Source organism: Egretta garzetta, unplaced genomic scaffold (genome assembly GCF_000687185.1).
Source record: "Egretta garzetta isolate BGI_Z169 unplaced genomic scaffold, ASM68718v1 scaffold35, whole genome shotgun sequence".
Taxonomy (NCBI): Eukaryota; Metazoa; Chordata; class Aves; order Pelecaniformes; family Ardeidae; genus Egretta; species Egretta garzetta.
Window position 1 is genome coordinate 771114 of NW_009259730.1, and position 11809 is coordinate 782922.

The 11809-nt window shown below is 39.0% G+C and overlaps 1 protein-coding gene across 1 annotated transcript in view; it reads left to right on the forward strand.

Moving 5' to 3' along the window:
* The window catches only part of RNF125 (ring finger protein 125), an 8250-nt gene extending 502 nt beyond the window's left edge, over positions 1-7748 (forward strand). The window contains exons 2-6 of the mRNA XM_009639479.1: positions 105-258; positions 2740-2834; positions 4213-4303; positions 6516-6623; positions 7656-7748. Of these exons, the coding sequence (XP_009637774.1) occupies positions 105-258; positions 2740-2834; positions 4213-4303; positions 6516-6623; positions 7656-7748 (541 nt within the window). The remainder of the gene's footprint in view (positions 1-104; positions 259-2739; positions 2835-4212; positions 4304-6515; positions 6624-7655) is intronic.
* Positions 7749-11809: the final 4061 nt, after the last annotated feature.

Here is an 11809-nt window from a genome sequence, read left to right on the forward strand (position 1 = left end):
TTTTTTTTTTTTTTTTTTTTTTTTTTTTTTTTTACATACCCTGCCTTATTTGAAGCATGCTTTGGGGGATTATCACTTATGTTTTCATTTCTTTCTATGTATAGATTCTGTCATTCCTGTATTTCTGCAAGTTTAAAGAATAATGCGTGGATGTGCCCTTACTGCCGCGCTTATCTTCCATGTGAAGGAATTCCAGCCGCTGATATTGCCAAGAAGATGGAGAGCACATACCGAAATTGCACAGAATGCGAAACACAGGTTTGCAGCCTTGAACACTAGCTACTAAATAATTCCAGAGATGTATCCATGCACGAGAACTAATGCTGTTAAGATCCCTTTTTAACGGCATGTCTAAACAGAGGAACTCCACCAGCATGATGATGGAAGAATAAATTTTTGTGATTTATCAAGTTCCATATCTAAAAGATCTCTAAAACACTCTGCCAGTGCCATTGCAAATACTAAGCTCAAGCCTAAGCCTATGGGAACTGAATCTTCTTGACTCCCTATGTTGGCTTTGGCTGGAGAAAGTACAAATCACTTTTTTTATCTATATATACTATGATTGCCTAATTATTAAAATCCTGGCCACAATTGCATCTGTTAAAATACAGAACAAAGATATAAAAAGTTGTGATTTTTTTTTTTTATTTTTTTTGAACACCCCACCCACCGCCCATTGGTAAAGCTAGCTAAACTGAGCCTTTTTCCTTACATCTAAACAAAGCCTTTGAAACATCACTTACATGCAAACAAAGTTTTAAATGTTACTGTTTGAACTGGAACACGCTAATCACGTTTCACCAAAACAAGGTGCAGAGCAAAAGGTTAACAGGACTTTGTGGTGGAGGACAGCATGTATATCAATAAGAAAAACAGTTAACCAAGATTGAATTAATATACATTTACTTGAAAATCCATATAAACCCAAGTATTTTCTCCCATGTTTGCGAATATTTACTCTGTGCCTCTTTCTGTGTAATGAAGACACTTCAGTCTTGCTCTCCCCTCGTATTTTTATACCTATAACATATATATGTTGTTTTGTGGGAGGAGATTGTACAGCTTAAATGTGACCCTCATTTCTTCTCTGAATGGATTCACATCTGGCTTTTAGAATTTCTCCTGTCTTGCTAACTGCAAAACAACACCCTTAAATCTTTCTTGTCTAGCCATAGCAGTGTGAAAATAGCATAAAATGTAAACAAGCAAGTAAATGTGTGAACTGCAGAAGGTTGTGGGGAGTTACAGAGAACATAAGAAAAACAGCAAAAGTGTTTATTTGTTGTTAACACTATTGGTTCTTTACCTTTTTGCCATCTATTTTCTATCTGGGAAAGATTTGCTTAAAACTAACAATGAAATGCATGAACTGCAATACCTGCATATTAACAATAGCTAAATACTGAATTTAATTTCAGTATTTTTAAAAAACATGTTTTGCAGAAGGAACCCAGCTGTAACAAGTATGTTAAGAAGTGCTGAGCTACGTATGGCTTAACTAGGCTGCTTCTCAATACTTAGTAGAGCTGAACTATTGCCTTTTGCTGTTCAGTGGCAGAGCACAAGAAGTGACCCGAATATGGATATCTGCCAGGGTTTATAATCTTTCTTACGGTTGCAGAAAGCATTGGCTGTATTTCTTGCATAAAGTCGTCAGCAAGGGCACTAAGATATGTTGAAAAGGAGTGTGTGTTTAATGCATGGTAGCATCAAAATACCTTTGTATGTTGCTTCTGGTATCTGGCAGGCTACCCTTGGCAAATGCTCCTGCAGTGTCTCAGTCACACCAAAGCGTGCATTGCTGTGTTAGTATAAACCTAATTTCGTTTACAGTTTCCACTCGGGGAGTGGAAATCGCAATTAAGTGGCTGAGGCATGAGCATGTTTCATTCTGCTGCATCTGCCGTCAGGATGATCATTCGTAGTGGAGCCACGGCACAGACATCTGGGACAGGATTGTTTTAAATTTCTTCACCAAGGTTCACCGTAACCCATCATCAATGGTTAAAAATATACTGGTCATCAATATTTAAAGGTTAAAAATATAGAATAACCTGTAAGTAATATTAATGTCGCTGCACTGTTTCTGTGCAAATAATATTTTAATACCACAACGTGGTGACTTCTTATCATTTCATGTTGTTTCTCATCATAGAAAATAGGTCATGATTCTGCTTCACTGGTTTTGTTATTTAGAGGTTCTGAGTTCCAGGAATTAGCCAGTGGCAGCAGCAATATAAAACCCAAACCTTACCCTTCATGAATCTGTAAAAAGTTTTGCCAATGACTTCACTGAGGTCAGAATCTACCCCTCAAGTTGAAAAATCTTGTTTTTAACAGACTTGGTCTAGATTTTCACGACTAGAAACAGAGCTAGAGGTGAACTGGTCCCCCTCCCCAGACTAGAAATGTTTCCCTATTGCCTCCCTAATTTCATTCCAAAATATTAAGGGCCAATGTAAGGAACAAATAAAATCACCACAAACTAATAATTTTTTCACACTAATTCACTTTGCTCTTGTAAGATGAATGTCATTATAAAATGTATTTAAAGCAATGCTAAATCAGTAACGTAATGCTTGAGAAACTGAGCCAGCAGTAGGGGATGCATATACTTTCCTAGGTATAACCACAGTGTTGTAATAAGGCTTTGAGCTAGAAAATATTCAGAGTGATATATTAGTGTGAATGTGTCATGGTATAAAATATAACACGCTGCTGCTTCTCCTTGCATAGGTATGTCTGAGTGAAATGAGAGCTCATTTAAGAACTTGTGAAAAATACATAGAAAAATATGGACCTCTACAGGAGCTTGGAGATGCTGTAACAAGGTAGACCTTAGTGATGATGACATTGCAAAAGCACTTTTGAGTTTGTTATCCTGAAGTAGTAAAGTCAAACTTTACTCAGATTTTTATTTCTTTTTTTAAATTGGAACTTGTTTCTGTTTTACTGACTTGAACATGGATCCTTTCTAATATTTTAAAATCATAATACTCAAATAGTATTTAAAATGGACATCTTTTTTTTTTGTGTATGACTACAAAGTAATACATTTTACTTGCAGTTAGTATGATTTTGATAGAATTTAGCTCCATGTTTTGTAGAAACAACAGTATTTTGACAAGTCAGCAGTTTTTGATATTTTTCTTGGGGAAGAATTATGTTTACTTTCAAATAAAAGTCCTTGAAAATGTTGGTTATTTCCAGAATGAGTAAGACTAACAATAATCTAAATTTAATTGGCTCTCGTCTAATAATTTGTTCTTCAGAAATAGTTTTGAACTGAGATGACTGGCAGCTTTTCTTATTTATATACTTACAGTATATATAGAGGATATATGTATTTACAGAATATAGGTGTGTCATATGTCAAAAGTTCAAATTCTTTGTCCCTTTCATTGTCTTTCAGGACAGGACTTGTTAGAGCAATCTACTAGGTGTGTAGCAGTTCTAGAATGACTGAGGTCTTGAAATCCAGTGGTCTTTAGTTTTGTGCATTAACAAATAGGAACATTTTTTATACCACTATTAACATGCTTTTTTGTTATTTGTAATTTAAAGTCCCTATACTCTTTGCTACTTGAATTCCCAAATGACACGTTATTCAGGCTGCTTGCTCAGAAGACCTATCTCCTTCTCAGTTATTGTTCTTTAGATGCTCAGAAAAACTTGGACATTTATCCACACACATTCGAAAGCTGCACTGGCCTGCAAATAGTGCCTCCACTGTGCGACAAGACCGTACTCTGTACTAAAAACTAAGCAGTAATCCTCGGCGAGGAAGTGTCGATACTTAATGAGGGCTCCTGAGAATTGGTAGTTTGGTCACGCATGCTCCAAGTGTATCACAGCAGTTAAATGATGCTTTTATCAAATGTCCATAGCTGTAGTGTTCAGTATTTTCATCCATTCTTCTCGAAGGTCATGGTTATGTTAAGAGTGCTTTTCTGGATCGATATCCTGACGTGCTGGCACGGTTCTGGGCAGCATTCGCAGTGTCCATTAGCAAGGCTGACCTTTTGGCAGCATAGCATAGATCACACCCAGGTACATGTCACACAGCCACGCTGCATTTCAGCTACTGCAAAAGGAGCTTCTAATGATACCTGGCCAAAGAAATCTAAATACTTCTTTTATTGCTTGTAGTACGAAGAATGCATCGGTTCTATCTGCAGCCACTAACAATATACTACCTCTTATTCCCAGATATTCCTGTCCTTACTGCCAGTGCAAAGTAGATGAGGATGAGCTAATGGACCATTGTCTCACTTACCACAGATCGGAAAGGAGAGCAGTGATAAATGTGCACAAGTGTATACATTACAGAATTCACATGTTAAACTGGTAAATTCTAGCAAGCGTTACTGGTAGGAGAAAACAGACAAAGATAAAATCTATTAATTGTTTAATTGGTTTTGACAGTGGAGGAGGAACTTGCTTACAGTCATCCCCTCTCTCTCAGACAAGCGTGCATGCATATAATATTTAAAATATTAGCACTCCTATCATTGTGAGCGCTGGTAGGAGCTCTGAAAATGGCGTAGGAAGTCTTACGACTGAGACAACATGCAGTTACTTGCAGCCAAGAGAATGAGCATTGTTAGCTTCAGTGACTTTCCTGCTTTTAAATCCCGCATGGGCTATTTCTACTGACCTAACTCAGATTCGTGTGCAGCACAAATACTGTGTATTCCAATCGGGGTTTGGGCGTTATAATTTGAGAACTGCTTATGGGGCCTCATATAGGTCAGTAGGGTTTTAAAATTTTTTTTAAGTTAACTTCGCAAAACTGGTTTCATTCTGGGGGTCCACAGAGGCTGCAAGCTGTTACTGTGACACTGTTTGTAGGTTTGAGGTCTGTAGGCTGTAGACACAGATCTTGACAAACGTATTTTACTTCCCTGATCGTTATTTGTCGAGGCATTTTAGATTCCAATTCTCATGTCTCGCAGAAGAGGTGTTTTAAGGAGGTTGCAGACTGAAGGACTTGTAGACAAATGAGCCAACGTTCCCATTTCCTGCAGCAGGTGGGATAGGGGAAACCCGCTCCGTTCCCTTCTACTTTGCAGGTTAGTTTTCACCACTTTAACCACGATCATATTAGTAAGTTATTCCGGAGCCAGAGCTGAGTAATTTAAAGGAAGCATTCACTCGTGAGTGTATACTGTGTTCACCTTTACCTGAGCTAAAGCTTTTATACATAAGATTTTGCCAAATTTTGTATTTTTCAGATTAGACTCTGTATTTGCTTCAGTAAACTGAAATAATTGTCAATTTTTATCACACCTATCAGTCTATAGGCTCTTATATTTTAACTCAGGGCAAATTAATAAATAGCTTTATTGTGTAGCTGTAGGGCAGCGTTAAGCCTTAAAACTTAGAAAATTATTAAATCCTTTGCTCAATTCAGAGTTGCACGTACAAGCTGAGAGACTTGTGAGTAATGTGCATTGTACAGCCTCTGTTGCACATTTCTTTGAAACCTAATGTAAAAAACAATATTCAGAACTATGTTTGCCCACAAATCACGTAAAAATTGTAAGCAAGGAAATGAAAATGTGATCTTTTAAGTCATACTGCTTTCATAACTGCTTTAGTTGGTTGATAAACTGTAGACACCACATCGTTAATACAAAGCAAAGAGAGGGAACGTGCTGAGAGGAGCACTCCATTGTTTGTTTGTGATTCGGCATAGCTATTTCAACCTTTTTATTTCAAACTTGGAATAAACACATCAGACTTTTAGTTCTAAAAAGGCGTAGGACTTCTTGGTGTGTTGTATCATGATGTTCATGACCATAACATGTCATAAAGCTGTTTTTAGTATACAAATGGTATATTAATACAGTATACGCACGCATGGTATATTCCATGATAATAATTTTTTTAGCATGTATTCTCATGATACTGCTTGAAGAAATACATGTTGCAGCAACCGCAACTTTTCTATGACGGAGAACGCACAGGAAGTCATTCAGCTTTTCTTTTAATGAAGTGTTTTAGCCACTTCTGTTGTGAGCACACAGATGGAATTCATTTGTTATTGATGACCAGAGAAATCCTGTATGTTTCTCATAGCACTTTGTCATCCAAGCAGTGGCTTGGATGATAAACAAATGGATTATTTTTTATTAGTTTATTATTTGAACGATAAACAAAAGGATAAATGAATTGTTTGGATGATGAAAAAATTTTGTTTTGGATGAAGCAAACGCTTTTACATGACTGTTCTCTCGTAGCTAGTAGGAGGGAATATATTAGCCATCAGCTCTATATAGGTTGACAGTCCCTGGGATGTCTGCAGACCCAAATGAGACAGCAGGGATTAACATAATTGACAGCTGATCTGGAAGCGCACTGTGCCTAGCAGTATTCGTCTTGCCTAGAGAAGCTGTTTGCTTGTAACAGATCCACCTACTTCACATTTCTGTTTTTTTAAACACTGATAATACTTCTTCTGTTAAGACCTCCAAGATGAAAACTGAATACTTCCTTCCATTTATTTATACTGTTGTCCAATTTGTTGTTTAACACCCGGGAGAGATCTGAGCTATTTCAGCAGAAATTTTATAAGGCACCTTCAACTCAGACATACACTCCATTATGAAGACTACATAGTGAGTAATGGTATTTGCAAACTACTGGGCTTGGTTCCTTTGTGTGTACCTTCTTCCACACCTTTTACAATAAAGAAGTCATGAAAAGAACTGAGCAGATAACTGCACCAAGTGACGAAGCGTGGCAATTGTGTACAGAAACGGCATAGTCTGGTACTCAGAGGTGCCAGTTTATGGATTCTGTCCTCAGTTCTGTTGCTGTCTGGTGGTGGGACAAGGGAAAGGTACTCCATTACCTCATTTCTTAACAGGTGTTATGCATCTGACTCATGTTTATAGATGGAGATCCTCAAATGAAAACCTATGTACTTTAAATGAAAGTTGTTTCAACAACTCATTTTTATTCTCTAAGAATCTAAGATGACACAGTTGTACCGTGTGTGCTGCAGCTGTTTGCTGAGTGGGCTGTGAAATAGAAAATGCAGCACAAGCATTAACATGCTGTTAGAATTTCTCAAGAACATAGTTAGTGCTTTCCTATGTTTATGTTTGATACTCATCCAGACGAAATCCCAAAGAAATATATAAAACATCACTCTTTTCAAATGGCGCAAAGGCACTAAAGAAAATGATCCAAATGGAGGGCAGGGGTGAGGAATCATCTGACTAATTTGACCCTATAATTCATGCACATGGTGGAAACAGACTTATGCATGATAGCACTTTAATGGCAGCTCACACATGTATAGCTAAGACTTCAGTTTTCTTTCTATACACAGTAATATAACATGCATCACCAAATTGGACTCTTTAGTAAAGAGCATTAGTATTGTTGGGATTTGCTGTAATCGCCAAATTAATCTCTTTCTGTATTTGACATTCTCATTTATGCCAAGTTTCATAATGATTTCTCTTGCTTTATGTTGCAGTGTTTACCACTAAGGAGTAGGAAGTTAGGCAGTAAACTTTAAACATGGATGCAAACCCACTGAAACCAGTATTTTGTTAACTGGTAACCCAAGCAGTCAAAATTAAATCTATTAGCACATTACTATCTTGATAGTCAATACAATATCCTTTTTCTTCTTTCAGGACATAAACACTGTTGGAGAAGTTCTTGTTGAAAGAGTTCTGGATGGGTCATTCTTAGAATATGTGCCTGTGAGTCATCCAAACAGCGTGTAAGGACTACCGCAAAAGAGTGGAAGAACATGTTCTGTAGATAAACATAGTCATTAAAATTTAGTCTTTTGCAGTTAATGGAGTATTAGTAACCTGTGTGGACCTAAAAATGTTGTGGGTTATTTTTTTCTTAAGCATTGTTTTGGTTTTAAATTCTTTTTTAAAATTAAATTTCAGTTTCATTAAAAAAAAAAGGTGGTGGTTTTTTGGTTTTTTTGTAAGGATAAAGGAAAATATTGTCAATTTCTTTACCTAAAAGACAGTAGTCCTGAACTCGCTGCTAATCCAGTATACAGAAACACTGTGCTTTGGCAGCAGCCTCTCCTATTTTTTGCAGCTCTGTTCCAGGAGCAGGCCAGTCTTTTGTACATGGATGATGACAACGCAGTGCTGGAGGTAGATGACAAACAGCAGCTTTTCAGATGCTACAGGACCAAGCAAATTGGAACACTCTGCCCCAAAACAGTATCAGGCATACTACCTGCTGCGAAGGACAGTATTACTGACCCCATAAGACTGCACATAGTGCAAGATGAGAGTCAAAATTAGCATGGTTGGTAAGTGAAAGCAGCCTTGAAAGGATAGCAAGAAGTGCATATTATGTTTATAATTAAAAAAATGGAAACCTGTTCAAGAGACTGCCAGCGTCATTCAATTAACCTGTATTCTTACTGTGTAAGTTTAAAAAGGATGTACAGTTTTTTTACATGTACGGTATAACATGGTATCTTTCAAAGATGCAGTTGATCTGTAAGAAATTAAAATTCATGTTCATGCATGGAAGCATGTGCTGTGATTAAAGTAGCTTTAATCATGTGGTAACGTGTTAACAAGGAGACTCCCAACAGACTTTAGGTCTTTACTAGTTTTTCTTGGAATCAGAAAGTGGCTCTTTTTTGGGAAGAGAAAGATTCAATGTTTCACATGCCTGGGAAAGTTGCTTTCCTTTCTCTTTGAGAACTGTCCTTGGGAATGAAAACTACTTGGTCAGAAAGATGCTCCAAAGGGTAGAATTTGTGGAAACGTTTTGAGTAACTACAAAAACCAAATCTGGTCTGCCAGAGCAAAGTAGCCAAAAATATAGGGAAAAAGTTAGTGGACTTATGGTTTCCTGCACAGCTAAAAATACAAAGTAGTTCGTACAAAGTTGTACAATAGCTGTGCAAAGGTGATCAAAAATGTACCTCTTCAGTGGCAGTTGCCCCCTGCAAACAGCAAAATTTTATGAGCAGTTCTACAAGTTTTCACTGCTGAGGTTTCATTTCACAAATATGTTTTATCAAGAGGAGTAAAAAGTTGGCAGGGCCGTTGGTTTCATTTCAGCTAAGAAGTCTGATTTAAAATGCTTTCCTTCAAATAAATGCGTTTCATAAACTTCAGCTGCCTGATTTCTCTTTACATGTTGTCTGTGTCAATGGCAGAACCTACCGAAGATTTACAAGGCTGGTGCTATGCTGTGTATTGCTCTGTGGCGTACTAGTTGTCAACTCCAAGGTCACAGCTTTATTAAAGGATCAAGATTTACAATAAAGTTAGCAAGAGCATGAATGCCTTCACACACACCTTCCTGTAGTTTACTTCCCTGAGGTCATCTACACAATTTCTCCCCCTGCCAAAAGCTACTAATCGATAAATACTGCGGTCTCCCGAACAAAGTTCAAATGGACCTATCATGTTCCTTTAGTAATAAATCTTTGCTTTTGTTTAACACCTGCCTTCAAAGGACCTAACCCTTTTTACCTGCAATAATTAATTTAACTTCACAGGAGCCTTATTTGGTGATTAAAAACTGCCCCCCTTTTACAGATTGAAAAATTGAGGCATGAGGACATGCTTTGCTGAAGTCATACAGGAAGACTGAAAAGGCTTGGAAGGCCATCTCCGCCAGCCTCTCGCGTGCTGAGGCTGAAGGCCGTGCTGCCTCTCTCCCAATGAGTAACGCAAGGTGGTTGTGTAGCATCTGAACTGAGGCTTCTGTAATTCTTCCTTTCAATGTACTGTCACAGCACGCATGGGGTGCACCTGCAGCTGGCTATACAGCTGTGGTACAGTCCCAACTGACACAGAAACACTCAAGAAGCCTTCTGCAGGCTATTTATCACTTAAGGTGTAGTTCTGTGTCTTCTTCTGGCTGTATTTGCACCATTGAAGAGGCTTCTACCACCAACTGCTGCTTGTTGCCTACTCAGACCTACCAGCCTGACTTCCTACTTCATTTCAGGGAAGACGATAATCAGTTAATCACTAAATAGTAGGGTTTTTTCCCAGCCCGTGAACAGCTCACCTAACCCTTAGCACAGTTATGAGAGGACATCTTACGCCTCAAATCTCAGGCCTGTCCTCTCCCCTGCCCAGGGGATTCCACCTTTTCCACTGGATTTTCTCCCAACCTGAAGCATGGGCAATAAATATCCCAGCCCAGGTGACTTAACTCTTACACTGGGCCCATCGCTTCGGATGTGCTTCCCTTCAGTGTTTCAGGTCTCTTTGTACTTAGAAGCACTCAAATTTTGCCTCCACGTGGTCTAAAAAGAAGGTATTTAGGGCAGTCACTGGATTATTCTCTGCTGTCTCTGCTTTTGCTTAGGAAGATAAGCATCATTTTTAGCTAACAGTAACTGTGATAGATCCTGAGTAAGAAAACAGAGCCAGCATCCTTCACAGAATCACAGGATGGTTCTCCCCTCATCCTCATCTGAAGAGAGACCTGAGCTTCAGCTTTGTTTCCTACAGTTCCTTCCCTTTCCTCCAAACCATGAACCCAGATGGTGGCGTGGGCATTGCTTCTTGCTGCTGATCACTGGAAGATACAAATAGCAGCTCCGATGGACCTCTGAAGCCTAAATAGTTTTGAAAGGCTGGAGGCATAGGTGACCCACAGGTCTCAGAAATCTCCCCACCTAGTGATCTCTACAGGAAAGATGTTGCATTGCTGGAACATGTCCAGAGAAGGGCAATGAAGCTGGTGAGGGGTTTGGAGCACAAAGTCGTATGAGGAACGTCTGAGGGAACTGGGGTTGTTTAGCCTGGAGAAGAGGAGGCTGAGGGGAGACCTTATCGCCCTTTACATGCCTGAAAGGAGGCTGTAGCAAGGTGGGTATCAGTCTCTTCTCCCAGGTAACGGGCAATAGGATGAGGGGAAATGGCCTCAAGTTGCGCCAGGGGAGGTTTAGGTTGGACATTAGGAAAAATTTCTTCACCAAAAGGGTTGTCAAGCATTGGAATGGGCTGCCCAAGGAAGTGGTCAAGTCCCCATCCCAGGAGGTATTTAAAAGACGGGTAGCCGAGGTGCTTAGGGACATGGTTTAGTGGTGGGATGGCAGGGTTAGGTTAACGGTTGGACTTGATGATCTTTAAGGTCTTTTCCAACCTAAACGATTCTATGCTTTCCTCTGAATATCTAGCTATGGTTTTAAACTAAACCAGGGTAGGTTTAGACTAGATATAAGGAAGAAATTCTTTACAATGAGGGTGGTAAAACACAGGAACAGGTTGCCCAGAGAGGTAGTGGAGGCCCCATCCCTGGAAGCATTCAAGGCCAGGTTGGACGGGGCTCTGAGCAAGAGCAACCTGATCTAGTTAGCAGTGTCCCCGCTCACTGCAGGGGGGGTGGACTAGATGACCTCTAGGGGTCCCTTCCAACCCAAAACATTCTATGATTCTATGATTCTATGGTACAGACAGCTACAGTGCCAAGGAGATGGGGAAAATGAAGGTGAAGGACCCATTTCTCCTCAGCCCTTGTCTTACATCTTTGATATGGGAGGAGAGACCAGACCTAGCCTGAATCTTAGTGTTATTATGAACTAATAGAATCATCATAGATTAATATATTCTGGAAAAATAGAATCTCAAATCCAGTTGTTTTTAAAGTATTGCCTGCATTTTGTTTTTTATCTGCCAAGAGTTACGTTCAAAGGCGGCCAGCGCTAGATGCTTACATTTCTTGGCATTACCTTTTCGCTATAATGATATTCTTACAATTCCTTATTCTGGAAGAAGAGCGTACAGTCATTACTGCTGAATTAAGATTTTTTTTTTTTTTTTTCCTTTTTTTTCTCCCC